Source organism: Notamacropus eugenii, chromosome 6 (genome assembly GCF_028372415.1).
Source record: "Notamacropus eugenii isolate mMacEug1 chromosome 6, mMacEug1.pri_v2, whole genome shotgun sequence".
Taxonomy (NCBI): domain Eukaryota; kingdom Metazoa; phylum Chordata; class Mammalia; order Diprotodontia; family Macropodidae; genus Notamacropus; species Notamacropus eugenii.
In genome coordinates, this window is record NC_092877.1 from 200,011,347 (window position 1) to 200,035,365 (window position 24,019).

Genomic DNA, 24,019 nt, shown 5'->3' on the forward strand with positions numbered 1-24,019 from the left:
TGTACTAGCCAATCAGTTGTTTCCATGTTCCTTTGATTAAATAAAGACACTTGGGGGCAGTGGGACACCTCTTTTTCTGATTTCAGGGAATTGCACTTGTTTGCTCTCCCCCTCCCAACTTCTAAAGTCCCTATTCTTCCAATTAGAAATCAGATTACCTAATCCTGTCCTGGTTAATTGTATTGTTTTAATTAATTGGTCTTATCTTATTAATTGTTTTTAATGCATAAAATCTGTCTCTCCCTGTATTTGTAGTGCAGTGCCAAAGCTGGAGAAGCCTGGGGCTGATTTATTATGCAGTTGGCATGTGTTGCTTAATAAATCGATATGCTCAAAAGCTCAAACCATTGTTTTCTCAGTCATTTCATGTTTCACCCGGTACAGAGCTGACTTGACCTCTGTGGCTAGTATATTGCCGTACCAGAATAACCCATTGCAATATCTAATTCCCGGTTTCTTACCTCAGCTAGAGAGTGTTGGGGCAACTTTCCCTTCACTCCCACCCCCATGCATCTTGGCTCTTCCCTTTTGTAGTTTATTTAGCAAGTTTCCCTATAGCCTACATATTACAGCTTATAATGCAGGCTATTGATGACTTTGGAAGCTGTTCAGGGAGTTTCTCAGCAAAAGAATAATTGAGTTACTGCCTTAGCACTTTAAAACAATTTTTTAAAATTTCCACTCTTCTGTTGAATATTCCATTTCTTATTTAAAGGGAACCTACCACAGATAACATTATCTTCCTTGCAATGTGCTTCATAATCATAGCAGATAAAAATTAAATACTCTTGGGTACATGAACTAAAAAGGGCCATTTGATGGGAAGCTGGGAGAACTTTTAAAGATTTTGCAATCCAGAACTCTGACCTTACAAATGAGGAAACTTTGGCTTTGAGAAGTGAGGAAACTTACTGAAAATCACGCAGGGGAGCCCAGGGTAGAGCCAGGGTGCAGTCAAAATATCAACATGCGTTAAGTTTGCAAAACATTTTAATACGTTCTCTCCTTTGAACCTGTAAGATCACCTATATAAAACGCTTAAAGAAGCTTAACGCCGCCTGTTGTTATTGTTTCATTTTGCGGATGAGAAAATGAAACAGCAGTCATTTACTTTGTGAGGGTAAAAGACAGAATTTGAATCCAGTTTCCCTTGTTGAAATCTAGCTTTCTTAGCTGTACGCTCCTTGCCACATCTCCAATTCCAGTAATGCCTGTGGTGCTGAAAGTTTTTACCATATTATGTTGTTTTCTGTTGCTTTACTGTGGTGTCTGGTTTTTCCAATAAATCTATACACACATAAGAGCAAGGCCATATCTTTTATATCTCCAGTAGTGTAACTGTTCAGTGCGTATCTGTGAAATGAGTGACTGGACAGTTACTTTTTCATAGCACTTAATACAACTCTTGCTTGCCATTAGTTTTGTAAGCAGTACCTAAACATCATGTCTTTTAATCTGCTATTTTTTTATATTCAGTTTTTCCTCTTATTTGTCTTAAAATTACAAATAAGTGAATTTTGCTAAATAGAAATTAAAATGGAGCTGTTTAATCTTCAGTAGGCTACACAAATCACTCCAGGATGATTGAGTTAAATTTACATTTTTTTCTCTCTCTGTATTCTCTACCCCTGATCTTTGCCCTTTCCCTTAGTCTTAGACTTTTAAAACAAATTTTGTTAACAACCATTTTAATTATCAGTGCGTTGCTTCATCTGAGTTCAGTCAGTAGTGTAATTAAACTGAAAAGAGGCTTACTTAATAGTGCCTCAGGACAAGTAAAGTAGTGTATAAAATTGGCATTTGGCCAAAATTGGGACATTACTGCTCTGTCACTAAAGCTTCTGTTTCTCTGGCAGACTGCTTGATTGAAATTATAGCTGTCTAACCCACTGATTATCTTTGCAAAAAAAAACATCTAGTCGTATCCATACCATATTCCATAAGAATGAAAAGCTTGAAGACTTGTTTCTCAAATCCTGTATTTTCAGTTGTTACTAGAAACAGCAGCATGGCAGGGGGGGCGCGCAATATTTTTTGGTTAAAAAAAGACAAATTCTTTTCAATACTAACTAAAAATCCAGTTTTTTCAAAATTCAGTCCAAATACTTAGCTTAAATTGAGTTAAAGCAACCATCTTTTGAGCTGAAATATCTTTGTCTGAATCTTTTTTCTCTGCTACTATTCTTCGCATTATACAAATATATTTAATGACTTTTTGACTTAGTGTGATTTTTTAATAACTATTATGAATGTTCATCATGTCATCTTGTTAAACAGTTATGTGCAGCTATCTTTATTAAAAGAAATCCAAAGTATATTTTCCCAAAAATAGGTGATTTCATATAGCACATGTGTAAAATTGAATATTAAGTGTCAAAACTTTTCAGTAATTTTCTTTTGTGAGACTTTGACAATTACCTTGTTGTACTTGGATGCAGTTTTAAGATGAAAATAACTCATGATTTAAAGCAGTTATTTTTTCTTCAGTAACTATAGTATATTTTTTCAACTTAGGACAGTACTTTCAACGGAATTTCCTTTAGTACTACTTATGACCGTGAACATCTTTAGGAAACTTAAGGATAATGAGATAGTCATAGGTTAAACCACCTTAATTTTATTTTTTGTAAATGACAGAATAAAGTAACAAAATGAGGATATTCCCCTTAAATTCAGGGAATTTTCTTCTCTGAATATTTATAAATAAAATCAGATATCTATTTAACAATGTAATAATAAGAAACATAGCCATTGTGAAATATAAGATATAGATTTTTTTTTTTTCCCATCAGCTAAGATACTGGGACACTAGTTCCCTCTTTGATGTTTTTCAGAACGATTTTGCTTACCCTATTTCTTACAATAACAGTCAATATTTCAAAACCTCTTTATGTTAATGTTAACCCTACCTAACATGCAAAATTATCATTAGGAAAGTGCTTGCTGAACCTTAAAGGGCCACGTAAATATGAGCTACTATAAAAATGTTTCTTTTATAGGAATTTGTTTTAGAAAGTGATATAAATAATATCAGTCACAGTATATACTATCAAATAAGAATAATTATTGAATTAAAATCATTAAATATAAAGTGGAGGACTATTATGTGTGCTCAGAAACATAAAGTAGACATTTCAGTGTCTTGGAAGAAAGGAAGGCAACAACCATTTATGAAATGGGAATGTAAATAGTAGGAAAATGAAAGCCAGTCCATGCCTTCAACATAGAGCTTACATTCTAATAAAGGAAGACCACATATAACAGGGAGCTGATGGAAGTAGCAGGGAGAGGCACTGTTAGAAACAGTGGATATAAGGAATTAAAAACATGGAAAGACTTGTACAGATCGATATACATGGAAGAAAACAGAATCAGGAGACCCATAAACCATCTGAGAGTTAGCAGAAAGAACTTACTTAGACATCATTCTAAGTGTTGTTGGAAAAGCATGACTCAGAGTTCCCTTGGTAGTTTAATTTCTGTATTGGACTAAAAGGAAACACTTACAATATTTGAGATAGTTAAAAAAAGGATACTTAGTCATAGCAAGGAAAAGATATCCAGAAAGGACACCTAGTTCATTCCACAGCTTTCCTGCTTCTGTGATGCTCCATAGGTCTGTGATGGCAATCAAATTAGGAGCTTTTGCTGTTTTTGTTTTACTAAAAGTGCCTCTGATTGAATAATGTTATTAAAGAAGATCTTCCTCAACCATTGCTGGGCCTGCCCATTGAGGGAAGCTTGATTAGGGGAGTTGTTTTGTAGTGCCTTTTGTTTTTTCTCTTGAAGCATTGGGTGAGAGGGTTATGCCATCTGACTCTGAAAAGTGTATAAAATACTCTGATGGTGAGGTTTTACTTAGGGGCTTACTGACTGAAAGTGTTTTCTTTGGCCAAAGGAGACTCTGGGAAGCCACTGCTAAGGAGCCCCTTGGCTTTGAAAACCCAGATGTTGCTGCTTTCCTGTTTCTATGTATGTATGTTAATAGACATATGGAAGCATGTCTGTTGATTTTTGATTTCTCTGAAATTTTGACTTTGATTTTCTTTGATACCTGTACTCGATTAAAGTCATTGTTAACCCCTCAAAAGTTGCCTTTCCTTTTAGAGAAACAGATTAAAGAACCTATGATAGCAGGCCCTTCTGTGTAAGTTGGGGTGCTTACTGATACAAGGTCAATTATCAGGGAAGAACTAGAGTTTTTGTTAATTTTTGTGCTGAGACATCCTGGAAGTGACTTGAAGGGCCTAAACCCTTAGTCTTCTGAGTCAGTTAAGTCTTTAGAAAGGTTTCAGTACTTGTTAAGTAAAAGAACTGGCCCAATCCACATGATGGAGGACTGTGGTAGATTATCTTCCTTCTGCATAGTGCTGGTTGTTCAGGTAGACATAAATCCCTTTCTTCCCTTACCCAAATGCATCTCATCCTTTGTCAGTGGCATATCCATTTCACGAATATTTGTGGAATATGGAAACTCAAAAGATCTCAAATGGCTTGGCTCTGCTTTCTCTCATGATCAAATGCGTAGAAAAAGTATCTGCACTTACTGCCTCTACTTCCTCACCTACTTTTTGATTCCTGGGACAGTCAGGTATTGGCAATATCTTTTGTATATTTAAGGAAAAATTAGCTCAGCCTTTATAGGGCAAAGCCTTAATAAATTATTTCTCTTACCATAGCAGCTGAATTCAGATTAAATTCAACGTGTAGTGGTCAATCTTGGACCCACAGAACAAATGATAAAGCAGTTTCCCACCTATTGGTAGGAAGCTATGACTGGATGCAGAATGTTGTAAATTGTGTCACTGGGTTGTTTCATCATTTAGTTTTGCTTAAGGGTTAATTCTTTGATGAGGGGAGGGTGGAGACGGGATAGGAAAGAGCTGTAACTGATAAAACAAAAAAGGCATCAAAAAAATTTTTAGGGGGGCAGAGCCAAGATGGCGGAGTAGAAAGACGCACATACACATAGCTCCGAACCCGCAACCCATAGAACATCTGTAAATAGCAACTCACTGCGAATTCTGCAGCACCAGAGGCCACAGAATATTGGAGTGAAGGAGATTTCTGTTCCAGAGGGACCTGCAAACCTCTCGCAAAAGGTCCTTTGCACCGCGGACTGGGCGCCGCGGACTGGGAGCCAAGCACAGCCCTGCCGCGGCCTTGGCACCGAGAGGAGAAGATCCCAGCGGGCTTCAGGGATGGGATCTCCAGTGGCCGCGCGGGTCCCTCCACCCACAGGTGACAGGGGTCGGTGAGAGGGTCTCTTTGGCGGGTCAAGAGGGGAGTGGGGTGCCCCCATAACTCAGGCCCCCTCAGGAGGCAGCAGCGGAGGTGGGAGCAGACAGGGGCTCCCCAAGCAGGCAGGAGCCTGGATCCATTGTTGAAGGTCTCCACATAAACCCCCTGAGGGAACTGAGCCCATGAGGCGGCCCTGCCCCCACCTGAGCACCTGAACTTAATCTCACACTGAATAGCAGCCCTGCCCCCGCCAAAAGCCCTGAGGCTGGGAAGCAGCATTTGAATCTCAGACCCCAAGCGCTGGCTGGGAGAATCCGGAGGCGAAGTGGGTGTGAAGAGAATATTCAGAGGTCAAGTCACTGGCTGGGAAAATGCCCAGAAAAGGGAAAAGAAATAAGACTATAGAAGGTTACTTTCTTGGTGAACAGGCATTTCCTCCCTTCCTTTCTGATGAGGAAGAACAATGCTTACCATCAGGCAAAGACACAGAAGTCAAGGCTTCTGTATCCCAGCCCACTGAATGGGCTCAGGCCATGGAAGAGCTCAAAAAGGATTTTGAAAATCAAGTTAGAGAGGTGGAAGAAAAGCTGGGAAGAGAAATGAGAGACATGCAGTCAAAGCATGAACAGCAGATCAGCACCCTGCTAAAGGAGACCCAAAAAAATGCTGAAGAAAATAACACTTTGAAAAATAGGCTGACTCAATTGGCAAAAGAGGTTCAAAAAGCCAATGAGGAGAAGAATGCTTTCAAAAGCAGAATTAGCCAAATGGAAAAGGAGATTCAAAAGCTCACTGAAGAAAATAGTTCTTTCAAAATTAGAATGGACCAGATGGAGGCTAATGACTTTATGAGAAACCAAGAAATCACAAAACAAAATCAAAAGAATGAAAAAATGGAAGATAATGTGAAATATCTCATTGGAAAAACAACTGACCTGGAAAATAGATCCAGGAGAGACAATTTAAAAATTATGGGCCTACCTGAAAACCATGATCAAAAAAAGAGCCTAGACATCATCTTTCATGAAATTATCAAGGAAAACTGCCCTGAGATTCTAGAACCAGAGGGCAAAATAAATATTCAAGGAATCCACAGAACACCGCCTGAAAGAGATCCAAAAAGAGAAACTCCTAGGAGCACTGTAGCCAAATTCCAGAGTTCCCAGGTCAAGGAGAAAATATTGCAAGCAGCTAGAAAGAAACAATTCAAGTATTGTGGAAGTACAATCAGGATAACACAAGATCTAGCAACTTCTACATTAAGAGATCGAAGGGCATGGAATAGGATATTCCAGGAGTCAAAGGAATTAGGACTAAAACCAAGAATCACCTACCCAGCAAAACTGAGTAAAACACTTCAGGGAAAAAATTGGTCTTTCAATGAAATAGAGGACTTTCAAGCATTCTTGATGAAAAGACCAGAGCTGAAAAGAAAATTTGACTTTCAAACACAAGAATGAAGAGAAGCATGAAAAGGTGAACAGAAAAGAGAAGTCATAAGGGACTTACTAAAGTTGAACTGTTTACATTCCTACATGGAAAGACAATATTTGTAACTCTTGAAACATTTCAGTATCTGGGTGCTGGGTGGGATTACACACACACGCATGCACACACGCACACAACATAGAGACAGAGTGCACAGAGTGAATTGAAGAGGATGGGATCATATCTTAAAAAAATGAAATCAAGCAGTGAGAGAGAAATATATTGGGAGGAGAAAGGGAGAAATGGAATGGGGCAAATTATCTCTCATAAAAGAGGCAAGTAAAAGACTTTTTAGTGGAGGGAAAAAGAGGGGAGGTGAGAGAAAAACATGAAGCTTACTCTCATCACATGCCACTAAAGGAAGGAATAAAATGCACACTCATTTTGGTATGAAAACCTATCTTACAATACAGGAAAGTGGGGGATAAGGGGATAAGCAGGGTGGGGGGGGTGATGGAAGGGAGGACATCGGGAGGAGGGAGCAATTTGAGGTCAACACTCATGGGGAGGGACAGGATCAAAAGAGAGAATAGAAGTAATGGGGGACAGGATAGGATGGAGGGAAATATAGTTAGTCTTATACAACACAACTATTATGGAAGTCATTTATAAAACTACACAGATTTGGCCTATATTGAATTGCTTGCCTTCCAAAGGGAAGGGGTGGGGAGGGAGGGAGGAAAAGAAGTTGGAACTCAAAGTTTTAGGAACAACTGTCGAGTACTGTTCTTGCCACTAGGAAATAAGAAATACAGGTAAAGGGGTATAGAAAGTTATTTGGCCCTACAGGACAAAAGAGAAGATGGAGACAAGGGCAGAGAGGGATGATAGAAGAGAGAGCAGATTGGTCATAGGGGCAATTAGAATGCTTGGTGTTTGGGGGGGAGGGGACAAAAGGGGAGAAAATGTGGAACCCAAAATTTTGTTAAAATGAATGTTAAAAGTTAAATAAATAAATTAATAATTAAAAAAAATATTTAGTATAGTTAAAAAAAATTTTTTTTAATTAAATGTTTAACTTTTTTTTTTCAAATAAAAGCTGTGCATGATCATATGCTAGTTTTGTTTTATGGATTTAAAATAGAAATTTTTAATAGGTTATTCTCCCCAGTGTCACACCTCATCTTCTTAGCTTCATTTTCCATTTGCTCCTTCTTTACCACAATCTATGCAGTCAGTATTTTGAAAACTTTCCTGAGCTTACAAAAAAAAAAATTATAAAAGATTAGCCCAGCACATGTTTATTATCAAGAGTTAACAGCAAGTATTTATTAATTGCCTACTAAGTGCCAGATGGTGGGGATACAAATAGCAAATAATGAAGCACTCCCTACTCAGAGTGAGTTTATGTAATGATACCAACCACCACTTAACATTTCATAGTATTTTTACTTCCAGTTGGTTAGCATAGCAGGAACATCTTTGAAACCATTATGTAAAGTATAAAAATTAAGTATTTTTATGAAAATCAAAATGTTACAAAATATTTTAAAGAGAAGATGGCAGAGTAGAAGGACAGACCTACTGTAGCTCTCCCCCCAAAGCCCATAAAATACCTATAAAAAAATAACTAAATAAATTCTAGAGCAGTAGAAGTCACAAAACGATAGAGTAAAAGAGATAGAGTAAAAAAAAAAGGCAGCCTGGAAGGCCAACAGGAAGGGGCTGTCACACCGACCTGGAGCAGAGCATAGCCCAAGGAGCGCAGCCCAGCCTTGGTCGCACAGTGTGACCGGAACAGGACTAGAGCAGGCTGCAGGGCATGGAATCACGGGCAGCAGCTGAAGTTCCCAGATTCCTCAACACACAAGTGACAAAGACAGCTTCAAAGGTCAGTGAGAAAATGTTTTCACCTGGGTCAGGAGGGAACATGGTCTGGCTCCAGCCACAGGGCAGCGGCTGACCCTGTGGTAGCAACATCCATTTTAGGAGCCTTCAACCTAAAGACCCTAGCTGCTGATCTGAGTCTCAAACCTGAGTAGCTGTCCTGGGGTGAGGAGGAGCACTGGTGTGGTAGAGCTGGAGGTGGTTGTGGAGAGGGAACTCTACTTGCAGATCCTGGGCAGAAAAGCTTGTGGTTGCTTCCAGACCAGAGCACAGGCCAGGAGAGGAGTAAACTCCTCTCCATTGATTGTGTTACCTTGGAGGAACTGAGAACTTACAGGTCCACAGACTGTACCCTCCACTTGACAAAGGACTCAACAGTCAAGTAACTGACTGAGAAAATGCCCAAAAAAGGGAAAAAAAATAAGACTATAGAAGGTTACTTTCTTGGGGAACAGGTGTTTTCCTCCATCCTTTCAGATGAAGAAGAACAAAGCATACCATCAGAAGAAGCCATAAAAGGCAAGGCTTCTACATCCAAAACCTCCAAAATAAATATGCAGTGGTCTCAGGCCATGGAAGAGCTCAAAAAAGATTTTGAAAATCAAGCCAGAGAGGTGGAGGAAAAATTGGGAAGGAAATGAGAGATACAAGAAAATCATGAAAAGCAAGTCAACAGCTTGCTAAAGGAGATCCAAAAGAATGCTGAAGAAAATGACACCTTTAAAAATAGACCAACCCAAATGGCAAAAGAGGTCCAAAAAGCTAATGAGAAGAAGAATGCTTTACAAAGCAGAATTAGCTAAATGGAAAAGGAGATTCAAAAACTCACTAAAGAAAATAGTTCTTTAAAAATTAGAATGGAGCAGATAGAAGCCAATAATGACTTTATGAGAAACCAAGAAATCATAAAACAAAACCAAAAGAATGAAAAAATAGAAGATAATGCGAAATATCTCCTTGGAAAAACAACTGACCTGGAAATTAGATCCAGAAGAAACAATTTAAAAATTATGGGGCTACATGAAAGCCATGATCAAAAAAAGAGCCTAGACATCATCTTTCTTGAAATTATCAAGGAAAATTGCCCTGATATTCTAGAACCAGAAGGTAAAATAAATATTGAAAAAATCCACTGATCACCTCCTGAAAGAGATTCAAAAGGAAATACTCCTAGGAATATTGTAGCCAAATTCTAGAGTTCTCAGGTCAAGGAGAAAATATTGCAAGCAGCCAGAAAGAAACAATTCAAGTATTGTGGAAGTACAATCAGGATAATACAAGATCTAGCAGCTTCTACATTAAGGGATCGAAGGGCTTGGAAAATGATATTCCAGAAGTCAAAAAAACTAGGATTATAACCAAGAATCACCTACCCAGCAAAACTGAGTGTCATATTCCAGGGGAAAAAATAGAATTTCAATGAGATAGAGTACTTTCAAGCATTTTTGATGAAAAGACCAGAGCTGAATAGAAAATTCGAGTTTCAAACACAAGAATCAAGAGAAGCATGAAAAGGTAAACAGGAAAGAAAAATCATAAGGGACTTACTAAAGTTGAACTGTTTACATTCCTATATGGAAAGATAATATTTGTAGCTCTTGAGACTTTTCTCAGTATTTGGGTAGTTTATGTACATATAGGTAGAGGTAGATTATATACATATATATATATATATAGATAGAGGGCACAGGGTGAGTTGGAAGGGATGATATCTAAAAAAATAAAATTGAGGGGTGAGAGGGGAATATATTGGGAGAAGAAAGGGAGAAATGGAATGGGGCAAATTATCTCTCATAAAAGAAGCAAGAAAAAGCTTTTTCAATGGAGGGGGGAAGGTGAGAGGGAAAAAGTGAAGCTTCCTCTCATCACATTTGGCTTAAGGAGGGAATAACATGCTCACTGTATTTAGTATGAAAATCTGTCTTACACTACAGGAAAGCAGAGGACAAGTGGGATGGGGGGGGATGATGGAAGGGAGGGCAAATGGGAGGAGGGAGTAATTAGAAGTAAACACTTTTGGGGAGGGACAAGGTCAAACAAGATAATAGAATAAATGGGGGGGCAGGATACGATGGAGGGAAATATAGTTAGTCTTTCCCAACATGACTATTGTGGAAATCTTTTGCATAATTATACATGTATAGCCTATATTGAATTGCTTGCCTCCTCAGTGGGGATGGGTGGAGAGGGAGGAAGGAAGAGAAGTTGGAACTCAAAGTTTTAGGAATGAATGTTGAGAATTGTTTTTGCATGCAACTGGGAAATAAGAAATACAGGTAATGGGATGTAGAAATCTATCTTGCTCTACAAGAAAAGAGAAAAGATAGGGATAAGGGAAAGGAGGAGTGTGATAGAAGGGAGGGCAGATTGGGGTAAGGGGTAATCAGAATGCATGGTGTCTTGGTCGGGGAAGGGGAATTTGGAACTCAAAATCTTGTGGAAGTAAAGGTTGAAAACTAAAAATAAGTTAATTAATTTTAAAAATGTTTAAAGAGCTGTATTTTGGGGCTTCCTGAGTAGAAGAAATTTATATTCCAAGAGACGCAGTACTTAGACATTAATCTTTGTATTATAGAAGTCCATGGAATTACAATTGCCTTTTGATACTGATTGATTACACTTTTTGATGTAAGTAAACTGAGTCACTCTTGTGTTTAATGATCCACTTTGTTAGAAACAATGTTATATTCAAAGACAGAATTAGAAAATAGTGTCCAAATAGCTTCTTGAAATTGCTAGTCTTCTAGCCTTTTCCTTTCTGCTTAGCTATTATAATGACAGATGAGTTTAAATCAATTTTGAAAATCAAGAAAAGGCAAAGATTAAGAAAAGGATGTGTTCACAGACTACTGAATGACAACTGAATGTCATAGGAATGTATTTTTCTGGTTCTGTAACCACTTTGTCAGAGGTGAAATATTAGTGCCTTGGGGAGAAATTTTCAATGTCGTAGCACAAAGGAATCAGCAACAGCCATTTAATATAATTACTGATATTTTAAAATGATGTGAAAGCTCTTATTGTGAAAACTAGCATGTTGAACCTAATTGCTAATAATAAGAAATCATCTTTATATTTAGTTGAACAACTCATTTATCCCATCAAATAAATATAAAGCCTGTGTAATTCATTCTCAAGCTAAACTGAATGTATTTATTATTATTATTATTAATTGTAATATATTGCCTTTGTTTCTAGTAAATGGTGGAGCTAGGACTAGAACTCAGTTCTTTTATGTTTGTAAACAATTGGCAAATATGAGAGTGTTTTTTTAAATTTCTAATTAAAAAGAACTCCATCAACAGATACATTTGCCCATCTATAGAAGAACCAAAGATAATATTTAAAAGTATTAGCAAGAAAAATGAATTTCCAAACAAAAACTGTCATAGGACAAACAGAACTGAAAAAGGACAAACCATAAGCAGTTAGGGAAAATACATTGTGAACAATAGCATATCACTGCATCCTTCCATTATTTGTTTGTTACACTTTTTTTTTTCCATCAGATTTATGATTTATTTAAAGAACATCTAGTGTGAAACTTTCTCTGCCAAAGCAGGTTAACAGCTCTGCAACTAACAGTCTTAGTTCACCAAGAGTATTGAAAATTAGCTGACTTGTCCAGTGTCACACAGCAAGTGTGTCAGAAACAAGACTTCTGGAATTTGGGTTTTCTTGACTCAGAAATAATCTCCATTATTCCATATTGAACCTTTCTGTTATTTATTGATGATTGAAAAGAAAGACTACATGCATTGACCTTTTAAAGGCAATACCAATTATAGTTGCTGTGAGCTGATGTTCTTCCTTATTATGTTGTTTTACATAGTTAAATTTTCACACTCTCACCTTTACTTTATTTGCTTTCGAGGTTTTCTCCTTTTTTAATCTATTGTCAGTTTATCCAACCTAACATAGAGATTGCAGCCTTAGCACAAAGGAAATGCTTCAAAATGTGTATATTTGCATGTGTGTTTGTGTGTCTTGTACACTTATCCAGATATCCATTTCTGAATAAGAGTTAAGTATCCTTCTTCTTCAGCCTCAGACAGCAACTTCCCAAGTTGGCCACAGCTCGTGCAAAGATTAGCAGAGCATTCCCTAAACTTTGTGGGCAAGGAGAACTCATTCCTGCCTCAGCTTTCCCAACAATGTCTGCTGTGGGGGGAGGGTATGTATGCTCAGGGACATTCAATAAGTAAGTTAAATTCTGTCTCTCTTCCCCTCTCCACCCCTCCCTCCCCCAATCTAGCTTAAGTCTTGATCTCAAGAGGGAAAAGACTCAGGACCCAAGTCTGAGATCAGACTTTCTTTCTCCTCATCTCATCTTAGTCCCCCTCAGAGTCTCCTCCTTGAGTAGCTAGAAATGCCCCCAGGAAGTTAACAAATTAAACCCTCACCTATGGCTATGGCTTGAGGTACTTCATAGGACCAGGGCCATGGGTGGGGGGAATGTTTCTCTCCTCTCCCAGGTAAGTTAAGAAACAATCTTGTGTTACTAAAGTAGAATCAGTTCCCAAATCTTGGCCAGAGGCTTACAAAAGTAAAAGTGCTTTCAGCATCCCAGTTACCTGCCTGTCAAAAAGGTCACCTCACAACTCAGGGCCCACCCTCCTCCTTCACTGGTGGCTCCAAGACAGTAGACAGCCTTTTTACTGAGGATGGGAAAGCTGGGACTCCTACTTCCAGCAAATGATTTGTCTTCCAGAAAAGTTTCCACAGCTTCAGGTGGTTACTGAGACATCGAGATGCTATATGTTTACGTACTTGACAAGCTGGGTCCAGATGGCAAACTTGTCCTGCTCCATGTAGATATAGGTCACAGATGTGTAGCCCTCTATATCATGTATGTATGAAGCCTTATATATATAGGTGCTTACTGTGGTTCAGGACCTTGACCTCACCAAGTAGCCACAGAACCTCTGCCTTTTAAATGTGCTTCCTCAGGCTTTCTAAGTATTTGAGTTAGACACTGGGGATAATGGGTTTGGGTTTGTTTTAAATTTGTTTTTAAATTTCTGTATTTTATTTTTATTATATTTATTTATATGTTATATGTTATATTTATTACTATATTTCTATTTTTTCCAATTACATGTAAAAACAATTTTTAAGAATCTTTTTTATAAATTGACTTCTAAAGTCTTTCCTTCCCTCCCCTACCCACTCCTTGAGATGGCAAGCAATTTGATATAGATTATACATGTGTAGTCATGCAAAATAGTTCCATATTAACCATGTTGTAAAAGAAAACAGCCCCTCCCCCCTCGAAAAAAGAGAAAAAGTTTATAAGATGTATGTACTTCGATCTGTATTCAGACTCCATTGGTTCTTTCTCTGGAGGTGGGTAGCATTTTTCATCATAAGTCCTTTAGAGTCATTCACGGTCATTTGCAGTTGATGTTACTGTGTGCAGTATTCTCTTGGTTCTCATTTCATTTTGCAACAGTTCATATAAGTCTTCAGGTTCTTCTGAAACCATCCTTTTCATCATTCCTTATAGCACAATAGTTTACCATCACAATCATGTAACACCATTCACTGGGAATGTTGCTGAAAGGCCTCATAACAATTTGGAACTATGCCCAAAGGGTTATAAAAATGTGCATACCCTCTGACCCAGCAATATCACTTCTAGAGCTAGGGCTGTATCCCAAAGAGATCATAAAAATGGGAAAAGGACCCACATGTACAAGAATATTTATAGCAGCACTTTTTGTGGTGGCCAAGAATTGGGAATTGAGGGGATGCCCATCAGTTGGGAAATGGCTGAACAAGTTATAGTATGTGAATATAATGGAATGTGATTATACCATAAGAAAGGATGAGCAGACAGACATAAGAAAAACCTGACAAGACTTATATGAACTGATGCTGAATAAAGTGCCAGAACCAGAAGAACATTGTTCTTCTGTAACAGCCACGTTGTGTGATGACTGACTTTGGTAGGTTTAGCTTTTCTCAGCAATGCAAAGATCTAAGACAACTCCAAAAGACTCATGATGGAAAATGCTGTCCACATCCAGAGAAGGAACTGTGGAGTCTGAATGTAAATGGAATTAGACTTTCTCTTTTTTTGTTTGTTTCTTCTTTCTCATGGTTTCTCCTATTGGTTCTAATTCTTCTTTACATATTACGTGCTGTCTTGGGATGAGGGAGGGGAGAGATCCTGAGGAAATTTGGAACTCATAATCTTACAGAAGTGAACATTGAAAACTAAAACCAAATAAATAAAATCCCTCCTACAGGAAAAAAAATAACCAATTTTTTAAAAAAGGAATGACTATATAGCATCAATGTGCAGATGTCCTAGTCTCAAAGCTTCTCCAGCATGAACTAGGATGGCTCCACCTCATCCTTAATAAGGATTTCCTGAGTGGTCATTCCAGGCTGAGTATGATGTTTACTCAGTACAGCAGTGATGGGCCCCCTACTGTCTGCTCATAGCCTTGATCACTATAGGTAAAGATAGAGTAAACAATTATCCTGCTCAAGCAGGTGGGATGAACTGGCTAAGGAAGCTGAAGAAATCAGTAGCAATGTCTATGTCTTCTAGGACCTCACCAGACTTTGTCTTTAATGCTTAGGGTAAAGAGAACCTTGCCTTGTAGTAGTATTAAAACACCCAGGTGTCCTTTTTGTTATGGATATGTGGATATGGATATAACCATGTCTATTCCTCATAGTAACTATCAATGAAAACTTTTGTCATCTAGAGCTTTACACTGTAAGTGGAGAACATAGCATCCTATATGGGTAGTTGGATCATATCCTACAATGACTACCATAGAAACAATGGCAGTCTTGCTGTTTGTGGATAGAATGTGGTTGAACTCAGTAGGTCTGGCTTTCCAGTAGCTGCATCTATCCCCATAACCTCTCAGCTTTGCCACAGAAGCTTTCAATTCTATTTTAGCTCCATGTCTGCCTAGTGAAACTCTTGATTTTCCAGCAAAGCTAAATGGGATACCCATCTTTAGCAGGATGAGTTCCTCATCATGAGGTCAAGGTACATGATTTGTAGTGTTTCTCAGACAAAGACAGCCCTTCCTTTTCAGCCTACAAAAGCCTATGTATCTCAGGCTTAGGATTAATCAATCAAACAACACCAACTATTATTGTTCCCTAATTTAACATAATACTTTAATGAGTCCTGGCTATAGGGGAACTAGAACTAAAAGTCAATCCAATTCTCAAATCAACAGAACCTTTTATAACAATGTAAGTATATAGTATAAACATTTAACATACCAAATTCAGGTTTATTTACAGGATTTCCCACAAATCTATCTTAGGATTAATCCTGCTTGACTCTCTAGCCTTTAGAGAGGGACCTTGACCATAACCTTGAGGTAAAAGGAACTTTTGACCTTGATGATACAGATGAGCATGTGACCTGGGGCCACCATGTTGAGGAAAAGAACCATGCTTGTGGGGAGAATGTGTGTGTATACACACATTAAATTTTTATATATGTAAACATGACATGTAACCTGATTAAGAGCAATTACATGGATGCTTCATCACTCATCTCAAGCCTCATCTTCCAAGAATGTGGGGCCATCCACAGCCACATACTTTTTCCTCTGGCTGGAATAGACCTTGATATCTAATGCCCTACTGGAGTCAGCAGCATCTTTCCTTGTGGTGCTTTGTGGTCTTATCATTGTCCTGCTTAGTTGAATGTTGAGGACAGTTACTAGAAGGAGTGGCATTGAAGCCCATCTGGCAGAGCCATGACAGAACCACTGGTTTATCACCCGTTAACTTTTACACCAGGCACCAGCTTAGTTTCTTCTGGCCTCAGAGCTGTTTCTCCAAGGTGCTTAACTTCTCAATGTCCATGCCAGGGGCTAGTGATGAATAAAAGAACTCTTTAATAGTGACTCTTGTGGGGTTGTCAGGTGGCACAGCAGCCTCTACCCAGACAGCCTTCTCCACACTATCTTCCTGTCTTCACTTTCTTACGCTTTACTCCCCTCCACACTCATTACCATCTAGTTGTGCTGTCTTCCTTGCTCTTAAGTAGTAGTTACTTAATAAATACTTGTTTACAACCCGGCTTTGCTTTGTAACTTCTACTTAACATTTTACATACCAATTATTTCTTTAGTAAGTAGTTTTGTATTTTGTTGTGTTCACATTTGATGAAGGTCACAATTAAAGACATCTCTATTTTGTGTTTTAAATGCAGATTCATACATTTGGTAATTGGTTCCATGTCTTGGTTATATAATATTGTTCAAGATAGGGTATGTAAGAGTATGTCTTTAAGATTGCTAAGGAACCTCGGCAAGTTTGTTAATAAGTTCTTTACCCCAGACCCATTATAAACAAACCTTCCTTCCCCTTTGATAGCTATTTTATTTAGAGATGATATATGCTTTTGTTTAGAGATGACTATTGCAAGAATAAAATAAAATTTTCTTTTTTTGGTCAGATATTAAGATTAATACATACCACCAGCACAACACAGAAGAAAAATGTTGCAACCTCAGGACGTGAAGAATTTACAGTGGCTTTTATTAAAAAACAGATTGAAGAATTCAACATAGGAAAGAGACATTTAGCCAACATGATGGGAGAGGATCCAGAAACTTTTACCCAAGAGGATATTGATGTAAGTACAGTTGCTCTGTTTGAGAAATAATTTACTGTAGAGTTGGATATTGAACACAAGTTACTTTAACATGGGCCCCTCAGATCTCTCTAAATTTTAATTGAATTGTTGGATGAATGAAAAATACCTTTTATACTTCTTCACTAGGAAATATGTGTTTGATAGAGATACTACTGCTACTGCTTTGTAGGTTCAGACAACACAGTAAAAGATTGCATACTTGTGTTTTTTAATGTATGTAGCTTTTAATTTTAACTAGTAGTAGATAATCTCCTTGTTTCAAGGTCATGAGAGCCTCTACAAGTATTTAAAATGATTAAGTTATAGGTAAACATTTCTTTGTTATATGTAGCTAGGTTATGTTTTCTTGTGAGATGATAGATCAGATTACAATGAAAATGTCAGATTTGTGGGAAATCCTGTAAATAAATCTGAATTTGGTATGTTAAATGTTTTTAGTATATACTTACATTGTTATAAAAGGTTCTATTGATTTGAGAATTGGACTGACTTTTAGTTCTAGTTCCCCTATAGCCAGGACTCATTAAAATATTATGTTAAATTAGGGAACAGTAATAGTTGGTGATATTTAATTGCCAAGTAACCTGAAATGATGGGAGAGGTTGTTCAATGTAACTAAAAACTATTTAGCTTGCTCTGATAAAATGCCACTTCTGACATCCCTATAATCTCATTCTTAAACGTTATGAATAATTTATAACCAGGTATAAGAATCTTATTACAAAGTCTGATCTTCATCAGAGTGTTAAAGTATTTGGTAGGACATGATTCTTTTTTTATACATCTTAATTATTTTCATGTTGTCCAGAAGTCTCAACCAAAGGAAAACCTCAATACTGGTTTTCCCATCACCCATTAAGACCCATCTGAGTTGGGACTGTGAGCACTGCTTTCTTTTTTGTTTTGTTCTGTTTGGGTGGCAGGGGAAGTTATGATGGTGGTAGTAGTAATCCCATACTAATTCTGTGTTTTAGGTGATCTGTCCATTTCAGGAACAAGATGATAATAACATCATAACTGGTTACATCTCATAATTTCATAGCTTAAGTTTTTCCTTACATGGTAATGATGACAAGTAACAAGCTTCAGCCAGAATCTATAATCAGAAGTAATATTGAGCCTTACAGTTTTTAAAAGAGAAGCAGTTCACATTAAGATATAATTTGGAAAAGGGTTTTAGAAGACATCCAAATGGCTTTCTAAAAAATTCTTAGTTTAACTGTGTCTTTTTTTTCAACTTTTGATAAACTACTGTCTCAAAATATTGAGAGAGATAAGGAGTCTGTGGGTGTATCATTTCTTCAGCTTTTCATTTTCCAAATAGAATATGGAGCATACACAGGGAGAATTCAGGTGAACTTAAGGTAGAGAACATTATTACAGCAGAGTATTATTTATCTAGTTTTTTAAGTAGATCAAAATTTTCTAAGGCATAAAGCTGTCTTTGTGGTACCATTCAACACAAAGATTAAAACAGGAATTTGGCATTTTGAGAAAGGTACTTAATGGTTTTTCTACATTATAGTTAACCCAACAAGTAGTTGGTTCAGACTAAACTCCTGATTATTTTGTGAATTTTTTTTAGAAGCCAGTTTTGTCACACAACTTAATTCCTCTGATAATAATGATTTATTTGTCAATTTAAGGTTTTCAGAGGGCTTTACATGTTAACTTATTTTATCCTGATAGTAGTTCATGAGATAGGTGCTATTATTATCCCCATTTTACAGATAAGAAACTGAGGCTTGAGAGAGCAAGTGACTTGCTCAGATCCACTCATCTAGGCAGGATTTGAAATTAGGTTTTTCTGAATCCAAGTCCAACACTCTCTCCAACTAGCTACCTAGCTAGTTAGTTGTCTAATAACTAGAAGCATCAATAAAAATCATGTTTGTAAATATTTGTACTAAAATACCTTTTGAAAACAAACTCTGAAATAGGCTTAAACAAAACTAGACTAAGGAATTAGTCTAGCAGGGTTTCAAGAAATTCTATACTCCTTACTTTGAAAGATAATAATCATTGTATATTATAGGGTCACTAAACAATGGAAGTTAGTGTTTATTCAGTCAAGAAGATTAAACTTCAAAGATAGTTTCAGTGCTCAGATTGTCAGTTTGTTTCCTAGATATAAAGTGTTTGTTGGTGCCAGTGTACTGAGATAATAATAACTGGCATTGATAAAGCACTTTAAGGTTTGCAGAATGCTTTACGTAGATGATTTCATTTGATCCTTATACAGCCTGGGAAGTAAGTCCTATTATTTTCATTTTGCAGTTTTAAAAACTGAAGTAACGCAAGATGTTGGGTAGCTTGCCCAAGGTCATACAGCTAATGAGACAGTATTTTTATAGGCACAATTCAAACTCAGATCTTTCTGACTGTGCTGTGTCCACTAGGCCACCAAACTGCCTGGGAAAGGAAAGAACAAATGTTCTGTATTTTTACAAATCTTTATATATGTGTGTATGTCTAATGGTGACTCTAGAATCGAATGAATGACATGATATGCTCACAAAAAGAAAGCACTGGAAAATTTAAATGCTAACTTGTGGTTATAATTATTGACCTATTTAACTTGATGTGTTCCATTTTACTTTATAGTATATATTGTATGTGTTCTTGTTATTATGACTATTAGTAATAAATAAAATGCTAACCAAAACCATTCAGTTGTTATTTTGCTTTTGTCCTTGAATTCTCTGTAATGTTACTTGTAGAAATTCTAGGCAAATTATGTAAACAAGGGAAGAAGAACAGTATGGTGCAAAACCCTCTATGAGATACCTTGCCTATACCATGAAATAATTGAATTGTATTTCAGGGATCCATAATGCCAGTGATGGAATTTGTGGCCTATACACATCTTCTCTTCCTATATGATTCTTCTTAATGTCTGCCCATAAATCTAATATGAAATCTATCTCCCCATCCCCCCAGGTATTGGATGTCCATCTGCTATCCCTTGGTCTTACTTTATGACCAATCAGCATCCTTTTCAAACATCTCTGAGATGCTGTCTTTTACACAACTTCTTTCACACAAACAATAGTTGGTAAGAGTCCAATGTTTAAATTGATTCCCAGTTACTACCTATGTAACCTGTGTAAATTATATCTTTCTAGGCCTCATCACTATGGTAAAGAAATTGAATTTAATGGCCTCTTTTTTTCAGTTCCATCTATAATGCTGAGACTATGATTTTTCCTTTGCTAATGCTACTTTTACTCTCTACCACATTTATTGCCCTTTAGATCACATAAAATTTTAATTTTTATATATATTATATGTATTCTGTCCATAGCCATATACCAACACCAAAAGAATTTAGATGTTAAAAAAAGGTGTTTTTGTTTCAGGAATCAGATCGGGATAGTTGAAAACACATCATAATTTCCCAAGTGAAATTCCATCTACTCTTTTCTGTTCTATTCTGGATCCAGTTTACTATCCGCATGCAGTATCTGTTTACATGCTCAAGATGTATTGATCTGGTCTGCTGAAGAATATCATTTGTGAAAGCCCACTTATTCTCTTAGCATATCTTCATTTCTCTTCAGTATGTATGTAGATGATTCCCCATGATTTTAAAGAGATGAGAAATTAGGCATATGGGCCACTAGTTATTGATGTCCTTTTCATTGCCTTGTTGATGTCATCTGTGATTTTTTTCCCTTCCATTAGGGTTTTTCCCTCTTTCAGACATCTAGAGGATCAGTCTCTTAGTGCCTTCACAATTCTTTCACTTATAGCCCAGATTTTCTCTCTGCAGTCTGTTCCAGCTACTCTTGCTGTCATCCTCAGCTTTAGTGTCATTTCTGCCTCTTCACATGGCACATCAGGACCTAAAAATGTAAAAAAAATCTACAGGTGGTGGTTCTGCTGGTATCAGGTGGGGAAAAATCCATTTAGCACACTTAGTTTTTTGTTTGCATGTTATCCTTTTGCAGTTTCATCTTTAAATTGTCTTAGCATGATCAGGTCTAATTGGGCCTCACACTTAATGTAAACTTGTTTTTCCCCTCACTTCTCATTGCTTTATCAGGTGATGCTATGTATAATTTCTCATGTCTACTGTTTTGCAGATAAGTTTATATTCTGATCCTCTGTTGCATTGGTTCTCTTTGGCCTCCACTTTTTAGGGAGATCAAGTAACTTGTCAATTTAGTCTGATTCTGGGCCCTCCCTTTTGGCCTCCTGATTTTGGCAGTTGCTTTACATCTGTTAACTTCTTTCCGTAGGCCCTAGCCATGACTTCTCCTTTATTCTCTTCCCATTTCTCAGCATTAGTAGTTTGTTTGCATAGGTGAGGTGAGCATGGTTGGGATTTCAGACCATTTTATTCTTTTTATCTTTCTTATTTGTTGCTGAATCCTGTGATCTAAATGCAGGGCAGTTCACATAGCCTTGATGTGTGTGGAACTAGCACAAATCCTGAAAGTCCTGAACACAGCATAATGAACATCATTTGACTTTTTCAAGACCATTGTCATTATGAATATTTAATTATTAAGCTGTGTCATTACAGTGATACCCTTAAAGAGATTGTTGATGTATAGAATCTTGTTTACCCTTTCAAAAAATGATTCAGGTCTCTGCACTTTTATAAATGTTTGCTTTACAATCCAGCCATACAGGTCTGCTTTCTATTCACCATCTCCTGTCTCCAGACCTTTATGCTGGCTGTTCCCTAAGCCTGTCAAATTCTCCTTCCCAACTTCTGACTCTTGGAGTCCTTGGCTTTAAGACAAAACTTAAGAACCATTTCCAGAAGGACTTCTCTGTCCTCAAGACCCTTCTTCCCACACATAGACCAGTTGCAAAGTTTCTAAGGTTACATTCATCCAGTCTGTATTTGTCCCATGTGTTCTGATTAATACATGCTGCTTTCCCCATTAGAATATAAACTGAGGTTAGTTATTTTTCACTTTTCTTTGTATCTCTTGCACTTAGCACATTGCCTGACATATAATGAGCACTTAAAGTATGTGGGTTGATTAATTGAATTCCCTTTTCTAGGACTCTGTCAGATTGTGTGCTGTCAGTCTTTTATGCCTCTTTTTCTACCCTCACCACTCCCTATGAAATGTATTGTCTAATCTAGTGCCATGACAGACTTGTTAGAATTGTATGTATTATTTACAGTTGGGAGACTCTAAGAGCAAAAAGGCTTCTACTGTGAAGTTAAGTGTACAGTCTTTTTGGTATTTATTTCTGCTTTGTAGATTATGTTTCACCCTCCCACTCTGTTACTTTGAGTTCCCTTCCAGCTCCTTTCCCAATTTCCTCTTGGCTTCAGAACTGCTGACCTATCCTAGAATGTCCTGTAAGACCCAGGGCCTCCTTCCCTAGCACAGCCTTCCACTTCTATGGCCTACTAATCATGTAATATCCCTCTGCAAAGTCTGCCCTCCATCTGTCATTCTTTAGCTCCTCCTGGCATTTAAGAGAGGGACCCAGGAATAAGAACTCACTGTTTGAGAAAAACTGCTGGCAAAACTGGGAAATAGTATGGCAGAAATTAGGCATGGGCCGACATCTTACACCATATACCAAAATAAAGTCAAAATGTATACATGATTAAGATAGAAAGGCTGATACTATAAGCAAATTAGGAGAGCATGGAAAGCTTGCCTGTCATATTTATGGAGAACAGAATTTGTGACCAAACAAAAGATAGAAAACATTATGAAATGCAAAATGGATAATTCTGATTACATTAAATTGACAAGTTTTTGCTCAAAAAAAGCCAATGCAATCAAGATTAGTAGGGAAGCAGAAAATTGGGAAAGAATTTTTACAACCAGTGTCTCTGATAAAGGTCTTATTTCTAAAATATAGAGAGAACTGAGTCACATTTATAAGAATACAAGTCATTCCCCAATTGATAAATAGTCAAAGGCAAACAGGAAGTTTTCAGAGGAAAAAATTAAAGCTATCTATAATCATATGAAAATTGTTCTAAGTCTCTGTTGATTAAAGAAATGCAAATCAAAACAACTTAGGTACCACATCACACCTATCAGATTAGCTTACATGGCAAAACAGGAAAATGATAAATGTTGGAGAAGATATGGGAAAATTGGAACACTAATGCATTGTTGGTGGAGTTGTGAATTGATCCACCCATTCTGGAGATCACTTTGGAACTATGCCCAAAGGTCTATAAAACTGTGCATACCTTTGACTCAGCAATACCATATCTACGGTTGTATCCCAAAGAGATCGTAAAAATGAGAAAAAGGACCCATGTGTACAAAAATATTTATGGCAGCTTTTTTTTGTGGTGGCCAAAAATTGGAAACTGATGGGATGCCCATCAGTTGGGGAATGACTGAACAAGTTGGGAGTATATGAATGTAATGGAATACTGTTGTGCTATGAGAAATGATGAGCAGACTTCAGAAAACTCTGGAAAGACTGAACTGATGCTGAGTGAAGTGAGCGAAGCCAGGAGAACATTGTACACATTAATAGCCACATTGTGTGACGACTAACTTTGAAAGACTTAGCTCTTCTCAGCAATACAAGGATCTAAGACAACTCCAAAAGAGTCATGATGGAAAATGCTATTCACATCCAGAGAAAGAACTGTGGAGTCTGAATGCAGATCAAAACATACTATTCACCCTCTCTTGTTTTGTTTTTTTCTTTTCTCATGGTTTTCTCTCATTCATTCCCGTTCTTCTTTACAACATGACTAATGTGAAAATATGTTTAATAAGAATGTATATGTAGAGCCTTTATCAGATTGCATGCTGCCTTGAAGAGGGTGGAAGGGAGGGAAGCAGAGAAAATTTAAAACTCAGAAGTTTATGG

General features: G+C 37.3%; 1 protein-coding gene across 1 annotated transcript in view; it reads left to right on the top strand.

The window, feature by feature from the left end:
• MRPS9 (mitochondrial ribosomal protein S9) overlaps window positions 1–24,019 on the top strand; it is a 93,744-nt gene that overhangs the window by 10,692 nt on the left and 59,033 nt on the right. The window contains exon 2 of the mRNA XM_072621745.1: window positions 17,000–17,179. Coding sequence (XP_072477846.1) covers window positions 17,000–17,179 — 180 coding nt within the window. The remainder of the gene's footprint in view (window positions 1–16,999; window positions 17,180–24,019) is intronic.